At 55.1% G+C, this 17,828-nt stretch overlaps 1 protein-coding gene across 3 annotated transcripts in view; it reads right to left on the bottom strand.

Moving 5' to 3' along the window:
• MAPKAPK3 (mitogen-activated protein kinase-activated protein kinase 3) overlaps positions 1 to 17,828 on the bottom strand; it is a 28,354-nt gene that overhangs the window by 2,155 nt on the left and 8,371 nt on the right. For 2 of the 3 annotated variants that reach the window (XM_010851793.1, XM_010851792.1), the window contains exons 3-10: positions 6,340 to 6,479; positions 5,075 to 5,139; positions 4,580 to 4,659; positions 2,670 to 2,793; positions 1,376 to 1,451; positions 924 to 1,048; positions 386 to 471; positions 37 to 117 (exon numbers count right to left, since the gene is read on the bottom strand). In XM_010851793.1, coding sequence (XP_010850095.1) covers positions 37 to 117; positions 386 to 471; positions 924 to 1,048; positions 1,376 to 1,451; positions 2,670 to 2,793; positions 4,580 to 4,659; positions 5,075 to 5,139; positions 6,340 to 6,479 — 777 coding nt within the window. Of the gene's footprint in view, positions 1 to 5; positions 118 to 385; positions 472 to 923; positions 1,049 to 1,375; positions 1,452 to 2,669; positions 2,794 to 4,579; positions 4,660 to 5,074; positions 5,140 to 6,339; positions 6,480 to 17,828 lie in introns of all 3 variants that reach the window. The other variant, XM_010851794.1, reaches the window with a different exon arrangement.

Genomic DNA, 17,828 nt, shown 5'->3' on the forward strand with positions numbered 1-17,828 from the left:
AAAACCCTGAGACCTGCGGGGAGATGGTCCACCCACCTTGACTTCATCCCAGTGGTCTCTGTCCTCCTGCAGCACTCGGGCCGTGTGGAGTGGAGTCTGGGGCACCACCATCGATTGCTGGAAGGAGCCCCAAGCCCATGGATCAGACCCTGCAGGCACCTGGGACAGCACCGGCTGCCCCCGACCCCGAACCCCTTTCTTTTGGGCTCATGGGGAATCTGAGGCTCAGGGTGGTGAAGGAGCCTGATGAGACCAGGAGCAGGCAAAGGCGGGGCACTACCGCATATCTGTGGCCCACCCCAGGGCCTCTGGAGCCGTCGACCACCCCCCCGGCAGCCCTGCTCAAGCTCATCACCCGGCCCGCCAGGGACGAGGAGGCACTCACGTTGATCCAGGGATGGTTCATGAATTTCGTGATGGTCAGCCTCTCGGTGGGGTCCGTCTTCAACAGGAGGCGGATCAGCTGCTTGGCTAGGGAAGAGAGGGCAGTGGTGAGGCTGTGGAGCTGCTCAGAGCCAGTCCCCCCTCCCAGAGACCGCCAGCTCTGCAACGCGCTCCCAAATTCCTAACCCACAGGAACAGTGCGCTGATAAGGGCTTCTTGCCGTAAGGCGCTAAGTGTTTGGGGTAATTTGCTAGGCAGCCATAAATAACTGATACAGGCCAGCTTTGTTCATGGTCCCCAAAGGGAAAACATGAATGAAGGACAAGAACTAGGGGAAGTTTTGAGGAGGCAGGTTTCAAGCCCATTTGGCAGACATAGAGAAGGACGTTCAAACGGTGAGATGACTTGCCTAGGATCACACAGCTGGGATGTGGAGGAAGCCAGGATCTAAACACAGGTCGGTTTGACACCTAAGTGGTCTCTCCCGGAAGGAAGGCGGCTGGGGTCCGGTGGAGCGAGCTAAGCAGAGAGTCACTCACCATCCTCGGAGACCTCGGACCACTCAGGGCTGGGGAAGCCATACTGGCCCAGGCGGATCCTCCTCTTCATCCCCGGGGAGATGGCCTGGCCCGTGTTGGAGTAGAAGGGCGGGAAGCCGCACAGGCTGGGGGAGGGCGGAGGTCATTCAGCACGGGTGTGGGGGCAGTGCCAGGGCGGACCCATTCTCCTCCCCAAGACCCTGACTGGGAGACAGGCAGCTAGACACCAGGGCAATAATATCAGCCCCCTGTACTCGGGGATTCGTCCCCAGGAACACCAGCTGCCCTCGCCATGGGGAGGCCTTTGGGGAGCCTGAAGGAGAGGTGTCCCATGACCAGAAGGGAACAGCAGACTGCTGGAAGAGTGGCCCGCTTGAGCCCTTCACCCTGCAAGGTGGGGGCAGAAGTGGTTCCAAGGGTACCCGCGGGTGCAGGAAAGGGATGGCACTCACAGGATGTACATGATGACGCCCAGGGACCACATGTCACATGACTTGTCATACTTCTCTGGACCCAGAACCTCAGGAGCTGCCAGGGCAGAGGGCACAGGAGGACCCTCAGTCCAAGGGTCTTGGGGCACCGGCAGGAGCCTACAGCCTGGGCAAGGTGGGAATAGGTGCCCGAGCCGGGGATGGGGCAGAGCAGATTGGTGTCTGGCACTTTCTGGGAAGGCAGCATGTGTGTGAAGTTGGGGGAGGAACAACAGCTCCCAGATAAAATAAACCCGTTTTCAGGCTGGGCTGTAAGAGATGATAACCTCCTAGCTACCTTGGGCCAATCTCAGCCATGGTGCGGTAGGGGAAGGAGAGAAGGACAGTCAGGGGTTGGGTGGGGTCCTGCCATAGCAGAGAGGGTCCCAGCCCAGCAGCTGCCCCGCATCCCCTGCCTCCTGAACAGACAGCCTAGGTCATGGGCAAGGAAGGGCCATGGCCAGGGCTCTGGTTTCCACTGTTCACCTGGCAACCATCCCATGGGGCCTTGGTCTTCCCATCTGTGTGATGAGATCGGTAGGCCAGGAGATTACTAAGTCAAAATACTGCAAAACACATCCTGGTAAACAGAGTGCCATTCCAGCTGTCTCAGGGGGCTTCCCACCCCTTCAACAGCTCTTGGAAGGCTTATCCTGAGGGAGAAGAGTCTTCTGTAAACAAGTCATCACCCCACTCTCCATGAAGGGGCACTTTCCGGGGGTGGGTGGGGTAGCTTCTCCAGGTCTAGGGGCTACCTGCTCACAGGGGAGCAGGGAGCTTTTCCAGGAAGTATGAGTGTGTGTGAAGCCCCGGGGCCCATCCTGGCCCTCACCTAAGGGATGCTTTCCCAAAACGCAGGTGGCTGGCCCCCTGCTTCCCTCTCATGTAGGAGGGCGCGCCTGCCCACTTTCTGAATATGACTCCCAGGAAGATAAAAACCGGAGAAAAACAACCGCACTTGGACTCCATCCCAAGCCGACGGCAGCCTTTTATCACATATATATTTAGAGCCACTGTGATGTCATTCAGCTCACAGGCCAGAGCCAGAATTTTCCTGAATCTATTTTCAAAAGCAAAAACTGAAGTTTGGGAGAATATTTTTGCAGCCTCCGGCCCCCCAGCTGCCACCTCCACACAGACAGAACCCCCCACTTCCCTCCTCACAGCGCTTTAACCCTTTGGCTTCTGCATCCCACAGGCTGCCCCAGACCACAGTGAGGCAGGGGTGGGGGGCGGGATACAATAAAGAGGTACCAGCCACATCCCAGGGACTCACCCACATAGTAGGGAGTGTAACATGGAGTTTGCAGGGCATTCTGGGTGGTCTCTTTGGCAAAGCCAAAGTCCGTGAGCTTCAGCACCGCATCTTTATCCTTGGACGTGTAGAGCAGGTTTTCAGGCTGGGCCAGGGAGAGAAAACATTAGTCTGGAGTCAGGCACCAAGTGGGGGCAGATTTCCACAGTGATCTGCAGTCAGATTTCCTTCCTCCCTCCCTCATCCAGACTGAGGCAGGAGGAGCTGGATCCATCTCACTAAAAAAGACCTGGGTCTTGGCCGCCAATGATGTGGGCCAAAGGTGGAGGAGACTAATGTGGCTGAGAGGTGACACCTTGTTTCACAGAGGGGAAACTGAGGCAGTGGTTCCACCAAGCTGGGGATAACTAAGTGCCACAGAGAGCCCAGGGGTAGGAACTTCTGAGCTTGAGTCGGTGATGCTGCCATGAGATGCCAAAATGAGGGTTCCAGGGGAACGGGGGGCTTCTTATGAGCCAGTGCTGCCAAGCACATATCCTGTACGCAGCCCAGAACAAGCCTGTATGACAGGCCCCTACCTGAGGTTGCTTGGGGAACTCAGGCCCCAGGAGCTGCATAGAGGCCAGTCTTCCTGGTTATAGGGCACAGAGGGTCTGAGGGATGAAGGCAGTGGGGAGGTCTGCATGGAGGAGGCAGCACTCAGGCTGCTTTCTAATGAATGGGTAGGACCTAGGCCCACAGAGAGAAGCAGCAGAGCTGGGGCAGAGGCATGGAGTGGCACATGGAATTTCAGTTTGGAGCCAGTGAAAGCTATTTCTCAGGTTCTATTTGAGATGATCCAAACTTGGGCTGGGGTGAAAAACAGGGAAGCAGTTTTTGTATAGGAATCTTCTCCATAGAAGGCTTTTCTCCCCTTAAGGGAAAAAAAGGAGGCCAGGGCCAAAATAAAGCAACAGTTCAGAAGGTGAGACTGTTGTGGCTCCACGTGTATCCAAAATCAAAGGGTAACTGCAAGACTTGGTGATACTCAGCCAGGGGAAGAACCTGATGCAGCAGCTGGACCTTCGGGTCTCCTCTGCCCGGCCTTAGGAGGAAATAAGTCTGGGGGACAGGGCAGTCAGGGTCTAGGTGGGGGCCGAGGGTCCAGGAGTCGTAACTCTGCTCTGACAGTGGCTGGCACATGCAGGTGAGTGTGTGTGTGCCTGTGAAGCTGCCTCGGTTTCCATTTCTTCCATCTGATCCTGATCACCTGTAAGATCCAGTCCTCCCCGGACAGGAAATTTGGACAGAACATTCTCAAGCCCGTCCACTGGAGGGACAAGCAGTTCCAGCCGCTAGGATCACCTCCGCTCCTTTGTCCAGTGCCCAGCAAAGGGCCTCCTTCCCCTAAAATGCTGCCATCAGAGGCTCTGCCTACAGGAACTATGGCTGTTACTTCACACAAGCTCCAACAGTGCTGGACAGCCCTGTCACCGAAGCCTGGCACACTGTCTTCACAAAATTCTTGCTGAGTGAACAAATGAATGCATGAATCCCCAGTGAGGCATCTGCAGAGCCTTGAGCAAGACAATTGCTCTCTGAGCCTCAGTTTCCTCATCTGTCAAATGGGTAATGGCACCCTCTCACAGGACTGGGTGAGGATTAAACGAGATGCTTCTCAGGACACAGTGGCTCAAGGTAGGCACTAGTTTATTCTTATGCCTACTGGGATTATATATGCTTGAAGGAAACTAGGAGACCTATCTGGCTAAAGCACAATGAACACACTGGGACCGTGGGAGGAGAGGCTGAGCCATGCAGTATGGGCCGCGGGGAGAGGCCTGAAATGCCAAGCAAGGAACATGGCCTCTATCCAGTGGATGTTGGGGCCACTGGTGTTTGTGGGTAGCACTCTTTGTCCTGGTCCCCCAACATGGGTCCTGGAGCCTCACCTTGACATCTCGGTGGGCGATGTTCCGGCTGTGCAGAAACTGGATGGCAGTGCCAATATCCCGCATGATCTCTGCGGCTTCTGCAGACACAGACAGAGGAGGGGGCCACGGATGCCACTCAAGGGTCAGGCAACCCAGGGGGCCCCTCCCCATCACCCCTCTTTGGAGAGCACAAGATGGTGCACTCCTGCCACCCAGGACCCCACGTCAGACCCCAACCCTGGTCCCCCTAGTTTCTTCTGGAGATGCCCCCAGCTCAGCTGCTGGCTGGCACCAAGAAGCATTGAGGCCTCCATCCCAGGCCCATGGGGAGTCCATCTCTGACAAGCTGCCACAGACTCACAGAACCCCTTGGGGGAAGAACACTCTCCCCCCAACCCTTGTTCAGGTGGGGAAACTGAGGCACAGAGAGGGACAGGGTCTTGCCCAGCATCACAAAGAAACTCTGTGTGCCCCATCTCAGCCCAAACTCCCCATACAGCGGCACATACGTACCTCTTTCAGTGAAAGCCTGGTCACCACGCTCCTGAATCCTGCTGAACAACTCACCACCTTCCATGCTGTCAGAGAAAGCGGGGACAGACGGGGAGAATCAGGCGTCGATCTGCCCCTGCCCCAGGTCATGGGCCCAGGCCTCCAGCCCTGCTGCTGCTCCCCTGGGGGATGGTCACTGTCAGCCTCACCATGTGTTGAAGAGCCTTGTATGTGGTGGGCTGTTGGCTTGGGTGGGTTGAACTCAACTCTTCAAACTAGGGGAAGATCTTCCCCAGGGAGCATCTATGTTCCCAGGGACACTGTCTTGATCTGGCAGCCCCACCTTTATCCAAGTTTACCCAGGTGAGGAATGAGATGTCAGTTATCATCCTCATGACCACCGTTTTCTGAGCACCTACTGTGTGCCGTGCCCTGGGCAAACCCTTTGTGTGCACTGCTGTGTGATCCTGGGTGGGTCCCTTCACCTCTCTGTGCCTCAGCTTCCTCTTCGGTAAAACAGGGATTATAGCACCAACCTCACAGAGTTGGGAAGACTGATTCAGCAGTACACACAGAGCACTTAGAATGAACAGGGTGAATGCCACACTAAGATCTCCCTCCATGTAACTTTACATGAAAGTTACAGTGATCCAGAGAGGTGAGAGGCCTGACCAAGGTCACATAGCTAGTGAGTGACAGAGTCAGGATCTGAACCCCAAATCTGACTCAAGAGCTGCTACCCTATGGGGTGAGGCGGAACTTGAAAGGCAGACAGGGAGGAGCTGGAGGCCAAGACCCAGGGCCCAGGTTCTGAGGAAGGTTAGGGCTGAGCCACAGTGTTCATGGGAGAAGCCTAGGATGGAGGAGGCTGCTGGCTCCTGGATCCAGGCCAGGATCACCCAGCATCGGGAGTGGGGGGTGGGGGGGAGCCATGGGAGTGCAAATCCAGGCGAGGAGAAAGCCGAGGGACAGCACATATCTGACTCCTCCCCCAGTCTTCCCCCATCCCAGCCACATTCAGGGCTTGGTGGCCTTCTCCGACAGCTCTCCCAGCCCCTCCTCACCGAGGGGGAATCACACCCAGGGAAGCCATATTACAGTCACTGAGGATTCCACCCGTGCAGGAGTGCCCTTGGGGCCAGCTGCCCAGGTCCATCACCCTTCAGGGGCTGGGGGGCCCTGCCGGGGCTGCTATCTGAAGAACAGAGACCTCTAAAGAATGGTGGGAGTTCGGGGGGTGGGCACAGGGGTACCAATGAGATGCTGAGGGAGGATGGGCAGCATACCATTCCATGATGATGAGGAGACAGCGTTTGCTGTGATGCATATTCTCATAAACATCCAGGATGCGCACGATGTGGGGGCCACCGGAGGCCTGCCAGTGGTGGTCCACCTCCTGCCGGGCCTTGGGGCTGTCGTACAGGAGCTGAGGGCAGGGAGGCACAGACAGTGTCAGGCCCAGAATCCACTTTCCCAGGAGCCACCCAGACAGTGCCACTGCCCTCACTTGGCAGACAAGGACACACAGGCTCAGAGAGGCCTGTGACCTGCCTGAGGTCACCCAGCTGATGAAGGGCAAAAGGAAGATTCCAGTCCAGGTTGGATGCGTGGTCCAATGAGCCCCTGCACTTGGCTGAGGGTCAGCTTCAAGCAAGCTTAGCTCGTAGCTCGGGAAGGCCTGGGAGGTAGCTGAAAGCTTGGAAGGGCTCAGAGGCCAGAGAAGCCCCTGCCTCCTTTCCCAAGGGGAAGCAACTGAGGTGGAAATTGAGAGGATTTTGTAGTCAAATCACACATCAGTGTGAGACCCTGTGCCAGGAGCCACACATCCGTAGAGCCTCATGTTTCCAGTGGGATGACATGAGAGTTGTGGGCCAGAGGTAGAGGCTGGCGGGAAGGAGGACCCTGCTTGATGGGGGTGACTCCTTGGTAGGGTGAGGTTTCCGGGCTTGGGGTTAAATTCCTCCATGACTCAGTGTGACCTCAAGCAAACATTCACAGCTCCAAGCCACAGCCCACAACTCCGTAAAATGGAGTAATAACAGTCATCCCCACAGGATGCATCATAGCGAAGCAGGCAGCAGGTGGGTGGGCGTCAGGATCTTTGTTCGGGTTAACTCAGCCCCAGACTGTGGCTGCCAACCTTAAGGCCAATCGCCGGAAATGAGCAAGACCTTGAAATGGTCATGCTCAGAGGTGGAGGGGGTGGAGAAGTTGGCCTTCTGGGGGAGGCAGCCCAGAATGGGGAGAACAGGGATGAGGCATCCCCAGGTAAGGCTGCTCACATCTGCTTCCTGGTTGAACAGGGCTGAAGAGCAAGGCTGCAGACCAAGACAGGCTGAGCCCAGCTCTGTCTGGCTCAGTACCCACAGGACCCTGGGCCACCATGGGCCCTGCTTTCCTCCTGGGCAGGATGGTCTCCCCTCCTCTAGGGCATGTGCGGGGCAGCCTCTGGGACCAAGCTATCCAGGCAAAGATCAACTGGGCTGGAGAGGGAGACAGTGGGTCTCCGCATCTGTCTGATGCTGGTCTGGGGGGCTGTTCCCTTTGACCCTAGTGTGGAGTGCAAGGAGGTGGGGAAGCCCCTCCACCAGCTTGGGGCTCCTGCTCCGCTAACAGTCCAGAATGGGGCACACAGAGGCGGCTGTAGGCAGACGCTCCCAGCCTGGAAACCATGGATCCCTTGCTCGTGCTGCCTTTGCCTCCTCGTTCTCTGCCCACACAGCTCCCATGTACCAGCTTCTTACTTAACAGCACTGGGGGAAAGAGGTTTGGTCACATCGGCTCCCCCTGCCCCCACTGCGTCCTGAGGTGCCTCCACAGGATCAAAGATGCATTTTCCCTCCCTGCTCTGTCCTTTCTGCACCTCGTCTCTGCTTGGCCTCCCAACACCTCTTCCCTAGCCGACCTGCCCATGTCCTGGCAGGGCCTCCAGGGGGGTTCCTGGACCCTCACTCTGTCCTGCTTCTGGTACCCCAACCCCTGTACCAGGGTCCTCTCTCTCCTCTCCTCAAAGGCCCAGCCCACAGCTGATAGGTTTTCTGTGGGGTCCTCAGTCCCACCTCCTCCCCTCTGGCTCTTCTCCACCCGTCCCCACCCTCACTCCTTAAATCTCTAGCCCTCATGCTCCAGATAAAGACCACCTTCTTCCCTGGTATCCAGAGCTTGCCTTCCTCTCCGGGCTCCCTTTCTGCTGCCCTGGCCCCAGAACACCTGGCTCAGGTCGGAACACCAGACGCACTGGCCCCAAACAAGCCTCACGCTCTGCCCACACCCTGTGCTCTCTTGCTCCATCTCCTTCTCCACTGGGCCAGCTCTCCCTTGTTGAGGAACGTTTTGGGCTCGGTTCAGATGTCTCCTGCTCTGAGAAGTCCTCCCAGCACCTCCCTCAGTGGTTTTTGCCTCTGCACCTCCACCAGGCTGGAGGGAGCATGAAGGTAGAGGGAGGTGGGGTTAACCTGGGAGTCCCCGGCTGGGGTCTGGGAGAAAACACTGAGCTCCGGAACAAAGGATGGGATGATGGGTTTGATCCCTGGTCAGGGGACTAGATCCCACACGCCGCAACTAAGACCCAGTGCAACCAAATAAATAAATAAATATAGATTTTTTTTTAATCTTAAGAAAACATTGCCCGCTCCCAGAAAGCTCCTGCATCATCTCCCTTTTCTCTTCCCTCCTATGCACCACTTTCTCATGACCTACAATTAGCCTGTTCCTTTGATAACTCTATAAACACACACATACACATTTAGACAATACACTTTCAATATGCCTGGCTCTGTTCTGAGCCTTTTACAAATATTAGGAGGAAGGGACTTTATTACCACCATGGAGGCAGGGAGAGATGAGTAACTGATCCCAGATCATGCGGCCGTTTCCCCAGTCAGGCTGGCACTGGGCCGTCTCCGGCTTCAGACTGTGGGCCCCCATGGGCAGGGCCAGTCTGGGTTCCAGTGCTGACACAGAGCACTGGCTCAGATAATACTTGGGGATTTAATGAACAAACCTATCAAGTCGGGGGAAAGGGAAGAAACCCTCACAACCCACCATGAGGAGAGAATAAGAAGAAACTGAGGGAGGAGCCAGGAAGGCTCAACAAATGAGAGACATGACAACCCAGCCCAACTTCCTCCCCGCTGTACTCACCTGCGCCCTCTGGCGAACCAGACTTTACCTCTTCTAGGAAGCCCATCCTGACTCCTCCGGCCCACAAGCCCATGGCTACAAGTAGGCTTCATTCATGCAAGTACCTGAGGGGTCACTATCCTTCATAAAAGGGGTCCTCAAGCAAGAGCCCATCTTCCCAGGCATGGAAAAGGGCACAGGGCTAAGACAGGAGGCCTGGGTTCTACTCCTCTTCTCCGTGTGACCTGGGGCTGGTCTTTTGCCTCTCTGTGCCTCTGTTTCCCTGGTGTTAAGATGCAGGGCTTGGTCTGCACTGGAAGGATGGGAACCACAGAGGGGACCTCTGGTCAGGGGCTCCTCAAAGTACCTACTACACCCCCTTGCCAACATCACTGTGCTCACTGAGCAGCCTCTGGGTCTCCACTGACCCCCATATCCTAACACCTGAAACTGCTGGAGGCCACTCAGTATCCTGGTCCCCAGTCACAGCTGGGAAGAAAAGAAGATGGGGTGCCCAACAGATCCACATCTTGGTCTCACTCCCACTCGATGCCCCTGAGCCCCCCCAGAGGTACACCAGAGTTGGGAGGGTCTGTGATGTCTCCTGAGTTGCTCCACGGTTCCAGCTAGCGCCCAACAGGCTCCCCTGCACACCTGTGGGACAGAACCCTGGCGTCTTCCTCTGTGACGGCTCCCAGCTGTGCTGGAGGTGTGCCCCCGCCCCCCCACTGATGTCAGGTAAGTACTGAATCTGAGATGACACTTCCTTGATCAAATGACAATGCTCTAGTTACAGACTCTGCTGAAGTGGTTTCTACTTCTCCCTTCTCGCCTCACTCTCCTTTGCCATTTCTCATCAACCCCCAGAACCCACAGTCAGACGGCTGAGATGCTGACCAACCCCACCAGACTGCAGACCCCCTCACAGCTTGAGGACAGAGGAGCCTGCTTCCCAGAGACACAGCTGCCCATGCCCCTCTGGCTCTCCAGGTGTAATGGAGCCTCAGAATCGGCCAGACCACTCCACTATCTCCACAGTGTCTCTTCCCACTCAAGCACAGGGTTTACGGCGGGTGGAGGGATTCTTGAGTTCAGGAGCTGGGAAAACAACTGCAGCAATTGACTGTTTGGAAAACAATTTATAGTTTACAAAACACTCTTTTCCTTTATCTCATGGGAATGCTTGGTGCCACCCTGTGAGGCAAGCAGGGCGGAAACCAACAGCCCCAGTTTGCAGACTGAGGCAAAGAGTCTCTGGAGGGTGAAGTCACTGCCCTGGGGCCGCCAGGCTGGAGTAAGGTGAGGCTGGGAGAGCAGGACTCCACACAGAGCATCCAGACAACCCCTCCCAGAGTGGGGATGAGAGGCCAGGGTGGCCCCAAGTCAGAGAGGCAGTGGCCAAAACTACTGCTTGCAAGACTCGGGAATCTTGCTCCAAAATAAATGTGTGCATAGGGGCGTGGCGTGCACACGAGCAGGGGAGTATGTGTGTAAGTGTGTTCATGTGCTTGGAAACATGGGTACCTGAACACATGAGTACATGCATGCAAGGGGTACGTGCATGGGTGTGTACGGGTATGAGGAATGTGTGTCAGTGTGTGTGGGCCAAGGTATGTGTGCGTCTCTGAACTCTATATTAACTTTGAAAATAAGGCCCATCGATCTGTCCATTTGGGTTTCCCAAGTGGCTCAGTGCTAAAGAATCTGCCTACCAATGCAGGAGATGTGGGTTCCATTCTTGGATTGGGAAGATCCCCTGGAGAAGGAAATGGCAACCCACTCCAGTATTCTTGCCTGGAAAATCCCATGGACAGAGGAGCCTGCTGGGCTATAGTCCATGGGGTCGCAAAAGAGCTGGACACAACTTAGTGACTAAACAACAACAATCTGTCCATTTATTTGTCTATTTTTCTCAATATTTTCTATTTTTCTTAAGTGTCAAGCAGAGAACTGGGTATAGACAGGTGCCCAAGAAATACTGGGGTCTTGCTGCCACAACTCAACCTGTGACAGTCTTGCCTGGGCAGGTGACCAAGCCTAGACCCTTCTGCTCAGACCTCCTCTCCCACTGAGATCCTATCTCCACTGCAGGACCCTCCACCTCATGTTGCCCAGAGCTGTGAAAGCACTCTGTCTGCCTTCCCAGAGCATCAGACAAATCTGGGGTGTCTGCAGTGACTCTGTAAGACACAGCCTAGGGACCAACCCCCATCACCCTTCTTCAGCCATCTCCCAGCCCAGGAAAGGCTACCTTCCCAGACCCACATGCCCCTTCACATAGCCAGTTCACCCCTGGACATCTTCTCTAGTAAAAATGTTCACAGTATCGCCCTCTCTCTCCGCCCCCCCACACACACAGGACGCCCCAAGGCCCTGGGCTGGACAAGCAGCCTCTCCCACTCCACCCCAACCTCCACACTCCCAGCCAATTAACCTACAGCCTTGGCCAAGCTGCTGGGGCCTCTGCCGGAACACCCACTCCTTCCGGGGGAAGATAGCTGGTTTATAATCTCTCCCATCAGTGAAACAGCAGCAAATTAAGAAATATGAACTCTGGATTTCAGGACGGCCCACAGCCTGAAAATCCCAGAGGCCAGGGATCTACTTCCTCTCACTGATCTGTGGGTCAGCAAATTCCCATGATTTCCACTTTCTTGGAATTCCAACTTTGTTTGGTGCCCGAGGAGAGAAAGGCAGGAAGGATTGCTGAGCTCCCCCAACACCTTCTCTCCCACGCCGGGGTCTCAGCCCAGCCTCAGGCAGGGGTAGGCTGGAATTCTCAGGAGTGGCATCTCTGGGTCGTTGATTACACCACAACACGCACGCTGGGTGTCAAACACTCAGGCAGTGGGTCTGCACAGAATGTTATGGGGAAATCTAGGTTTGCGACATTTTTTTTTCCACTGTGGAGAACCCCAATTCTCTACAGAGTGAGGTTACAGGTGAGAAAAAGCACTTTGGACTTACTAAACCCCCTCTTGGTAAGAGTTTTCAACTCAACCATATCTGAGGTTCTTTCTGGCTCCAAGCTCTGTAATTATTTGGGATTATTTTCCCATGGGGACATATCTAACTTTATGAAACACCACTGGAAGAGCAGGATTCATTTCAGAGCCAGATATTGAGACCACCCGCCCTGTGCCATTAGCAGCAGGCATGGCATTCCGGCCCCTGGCCAGCTCATGGGACCCGTGCTGGCTGCTTTGCCTACTTAGAACGGAGAGCATAGCCTCTGATGGGATGGTATAGACTGACCTCAAGTTCAGGGTTCTAAGCAGGAATTTCCTTCTTAAGGTCTCAGTATCTTCATTATAAGGGCTTCCCAGGGGGCTCAGATGGTAAAGAATCCACCTGCCTACGTAGGAGATGCAGGTTCCATCCCTGAGTTGTCAAGCACCCCTGGAGGAGGGAATGGCAACCCATTCCAGTATTCTTGCCTGGGAAATCCCATGGACAAAGAAGCCTGGCAGGCCATAGTCTATGGGGTCACAAAAGAGTCAGACATGACTGAGCCACTAAATAACAATAACAGTTTTCTTTATAGAGCCAGACTCGTCCCCTCCTCACTGGCTTCACCCTCTCCTTCCCCGCAAGGGCATCAGTGCTATTGGAGAGCTGTTGGTCACGTCAAATCTGACTTGTTAACCACAGTCTCAAATTAGAGCCTCAGACATGTGCCATTACTCTCTCACGCACTCATTTCCCCGGCTTTCGTAGCTCATTAAGGGAGCTAATGGAACCGATTTTGCAGCTATGGATGAGTTGGCCCCACGCCAGATGAGACCTCGCTTCATTAAGTTCTGGCTGTATCCTGTCCTCCTCAGCGGCTGAGTTCCAGGGAGGTCGGCTCACATGATGCTCCTGACCCCAGATGCCTGGGCCCCGTCTGAACGCCGGATGACTGATGGAGTTACACCCCCTTTGCAACAACTGTCCCTCCCTGGTGCTCGGCCAGTGCTGCGTTGGCCACGGTGCTTGGTCACAGACACCACCTCATTCAGGACTCACCATCTGCTGAGGAGAACCAGCATCGTCCTTTTCCTGTGGGGAAGCCGTGACTCTGAGAGGTGAAGTGACCTGCCCAGAGTCACACCACTAGGTCGTGAGAGTCAAAACTGGGACCCGCAATGAAAGAATAACAGAACTCTACATTGCCAAACCTACGATTTAATAGAAAAACCTGTAATCACTTTTTAAAATCCAGATGCATATCAGAATTATCCTGAAATTTTTTGGAAAAAAAACAAAACTTAGACCCAGACCCGCTGGCTTCTAGGCAGTGAGGACAATGCAGGCAGCTGCTGTGCTCCTTTTGTTCATGGAGCTCAGCCCCACAACCCTGGGGCTAGACCAGGCTCTGCCATTTAATGATTGTTAACAGCGGCTGCGACTGCGGCAGTTCACAGAGCGCCTCCTGGGTACCAGGCACTCTACACACACCTGAGCTTTTGTCCTTCAACAAGGACACCACTGACCATCATTCTCAACTGAGGAGACAGAGGCTCAGGAAGGTTTTATAGCTTCTCTGGGTCACAAGTGTCACACAGGGCCACCTCTGAGTCTAGGAGTCCTTTGGGAACCAGGAGTCAACCGTCATGCCCAGGGAGGACTGCCCGTTTTACAGATCTCTTCCTGACCCCTACGAACATTTACTGGTCCTGCCTGGGGGCCAGGCCGGGAGCTGAAGTTGGGAATGCTGCCACAGACTGTCCCCCGGGACCAGGGTCTATGGATGAGTTACTGCTGGTTAGGATGCCTGATGAGGATGTAGGCACTAAGAAACTGGGCCTGGATCCTTCTCCTCTCTTTTTCTTTCTTTCCAGATTTAGAACCTGGCAGACCAGAACCAGGAACAAGGAGGGCCCCCAAAGAGCTGCTCCCAAACCAGGCCAAGGCTGGGGTATCTGATGGCTGGGAATGAGAGGAAAGTGGCTTGACTGGCGTGGAGCCTCCCTAATCACCTGCCACCAGAGTCCTGGGAGGTGGGAGTGGCTGGGGCTCTGAGCCCAATATCTGCCTGGGAAGCTCTGCCAGCAGGAGAGCCAACACACATTTTGAAATTGTGAAATCTCAGGGGGCTTCCATGGTGGCTCAGTGGTAAAGAATCCACCTGCCAATGCAGGACACACGGCTTCAAACCCTGACCTGGGAAGATCCCACATACCATGGAGCAATGAAGCCCGTGCACCACAACTGCTGAAGCCTTGCACTCTAGAGCCGCTGCTCCGCAACAAGAGACGCCACTGCAATGGGAAGCCCGCACATCCCAACTAGAGACAGCCTGTGCAGCAGTGCGACCCAGCACCACCAAAAAGAAATAAATAAAACAATTAAAAAAAAAAACTAAAGAACACAAGACTCCTTCAATTTGCTAAATTTTGGTGGCCTCAGTTTGTCTGCCTCCTACCAGCCCCAGAAAATCTAGAAACGAAAGTAGAAGTGCCAGGTCTGGGTGAGGGTTGGGGTAGGGGAAGAATGCTTCTGGAAAGAGGAAGCTAAGCCAGGCTCCCAGTGAGGGAGGGGGAGGGCCGGTGGGAACACAAGTGCTAGCTGGAGCAGGCGCGGGTCCCACGCATAGGAAGGACCAGCTATGCCACAGGGCTCTGGGTCAGACAGACCTGCATGCTGGATGCAGGGGCCAGTTCCATCCGATCCGCACCGAACCAATCTGGAAAATGGGGACCGTGACAGTACTTACTGAGAACACACAGAGAGCTCAGACAAGCACAGTGCCAAGTGCAGAGTAGAAATGGGCTTTGAGGTTTGCTTGGCTTCACGAGTCCCCCTGGGTCTCGCTCTGATGTGGCCTCCTGCTCTTCACCTCTCTGGTCACCAGAATTGGGGGCAATTCAGGCACAGCCTCTAGGACCCAGGGAGGCTGATCCCCTCCAGTCCAGCAGGTCACAGGAAACAGATCCTGAGAGGGACAGGACCAGGCTGTGCAGAAGTAGACTAAGAGTCAAAAGTCTATGGATATTGGGACTTCCCTGGTGGTCCAGTGGTTAGGCCTTTCCAATCCAAAGGTACAGTACAGGCTCCATACCTGTTTGGGCTAAGATCTCACATGCCTCGCAGCCAAAAACCCAAAGCATAAAACAGAAGCAATATTACAACAAATTCAAGAAAGACTTTAAAAATGGTCCACATTAAAAAAAAAAGAAGTCTCTGGATACCGTTTTGCTGTGAAAGACTCAGTGAGGAGGGGCAGGCCCTCCAGGGTGTGGGAAGATCAGGGCTGATCTCAGGGAAGGGACCCTGGGGCACAGGAACCATGGCTGAGTGCTAGGGACCTAAACCAGGGGACTGACCTGGCCCTCAGCTTGGGCAGACTGGAGGTAGGGGCACATTCCCACTCTCCCAGGTGGCAGATACCTTTACATCCTCGGCTCGTTCGTGCCCCTGTTCAAGCAATGTCCCCTTCTGCAGAGTATGTAGTGACCCTGACCTTAATGACCTGAACCCCAGCTCCTCATCTGTGAAATGGGCCTGCAGTCTCCTCACCTATGGCACTGAGGGGAGGGGATCAGGCAGGTCTGAGACTATGGGCACCCGTTTCATAGGTAGGGAAAGAGGCCCAGAAAGAGCTAGAACCTCCTTCCACTCCCAGAGGTTACACAGTGTGTAAGTGGCAGGATCAGAGCTCCCTCTGCCCCAGGAGGTGGCAGACCCCAGCATCTGGCCCACAGCCTTCCCACAGCAGATGAGGAGAGGCCATACACGTGCCTTGCGAGCCCCTGAGCACATACTCAGAGGGTCTGGCTTCTCTTATCGTCTAACTTCTTAGAGGAAAAGAGGATTTTTCTGTCAAAATCAGGTACATAACGGTGAAACATTACCCTGGTTCTGTTTCTTCTGTGATAGCATAAAAATAAGACATCTTCATCCTAAGACAGGAAAATTCTTAGCAAATGTGTTTTAGTTTAACCTCAAAAAGGTCTCTTCTACCTATGTCTGATTCATGTTGAGGTTTGACAGAAAACAGCAAATTTCTGTAAAGCAATTCTCTTTCAATAAAAAATAAATTAAAAAAAAGGAGGATCTCTTCAGTGGTCCCTCCTCATGAAGAGACCCCACCTTGGCCACAAAGTCTGTGCCCCCAGCTGGCCAGTGGTGCCCATAGAGCCCGCGCAGGGCTACAGAGGACTGGCAGGTGTGGAGAGGGTGACTGAGGCCATGCCCAAGCGACCCCTGCAGAGGCCCCCAGCTGGCCATGCTGTGGTCAGCTCTGGAGAAGGGACCCAGCACACCCGAGCTCTCACAAGAATGACAGCTGGTCTCTCCCCTGGAGGACGAAGATGACAAAGGAACACAAAGTGGCTCTGCATCTCTCCCGCTTCCCTTGGCTTCAGCCAACCTCATATCCGCTCTGCATCTCTCCCGCTTCCCTTGGCTTCATCTGCGTCCCTGCAGCTCCCCACACAGGCCTGTATGAGCACCAGCAGCCAGGCTCCTCCCCGGGGAGGCAGGGAAACCGGCTGCCCAGGCTTCCAGCCTCGCTTGGCGCCTGGCCCCTTTCTCTCTGCTGCTCCTGTTGGGTTAGAAGGCTCCAGGCCTTCGACACCTGACCCCTGGCTCCTGGCAGAAGTCTCTGGAGCCACAGCCATGAGGAAGAAGTAGAAGGGGAGGAAGGCCCCGCCCTGTGGGCAGCCAGGGTGACAGCCTGGCAGCAGGGACACTCCTGACACGGGAATGGGCTGAGTGACTCACCCTCCCTCTCCCAGGCCTCCAAGGGTAAGGACACACCCCAGTACAGGCTCAGCTGACTCAGGGTGTGAACCGAGTCATACAGAGCAGTGGAGAGGGGTCTTCGAACCTGAGTCATAATCGCCCAGCTCCTGTCCCTAGTAGGACACATACCCAACCGGTGGTATCACCACAGCTGACTGTTCCCCTGGCAACACCACTGCCAGCTGGCCCAGGAGCGGCATCTTGGGGTATCCTCTTCATAGCCTTCTTAAAAGGGGGGCCCTTGAGAAGCAGAGCACCCAGCCCCTTACATTACTGACCCCCACTGACAGGGCACACAGGGAAGGAAGGCTGAGAGCCACCATCTGGCTGCCAGACAGGCCAGGGTTCCAGGGCTTCTTCGCCTTTCTGAATCTCAATCTCCATATCAGTGACAAGGTGGTGATAACAACCCATTCTTGGATTCTGTATTTGTGTTCAGCATGTTGGAAGCATTCAAAGGGACAAGTGGGTGCTCTTACCCTCACCCCCACCCCCTGTGCCACTGCCTGCTAGAGGGTATGGAGAGCACCCGCCAGGCCCTCAGGCACAGCCCAAGAAGGGGGCTTGTGTGGGTTCACGGAACAGCTATGGAATAAACTATGAGTTCCTTGGGGGCTTCCCTGGTGGCTCAGATGGTGAAGAATCTGCGGGAGACCCGGATTCAATCTCTAGGTCAGGAAGATCCCCTGGAAAAGGGAATGGCTACCCACTCCAGTATTCTTGCCTGGCGAATCCCTCGGAGGCTGAGCCCTTAAGAACAGGGCAGTGCAAGTGGCAGGTCAAGGCTCTGGCCCGTCACACTCCTGAAATAGACTGTGAGCCACACTGAGGTGGGGGTGGGGGCAGGGGCCGGGTGCAGGCTAGAGGGCCAGCGGCTCAGGGGTGCTCAGCCCAGGAGTGCGGGGCGGCACACAGTCTCACAGGT

Source organism: Bison bison, unplaced genomic scaffold (genome assembly GCF_000754665.1).
Source record: "Bison bison bison isolate TAMUID 2011002044 unplaced genomic scaffold, Bison_UMD1.0 scf7180017864304, whole genome shotgun sequence".
NCBI lineage: Eukaryota > Metazoa > Chordata > Mammalia > Artiodactyla > Bovidae > Bison > Bison bison.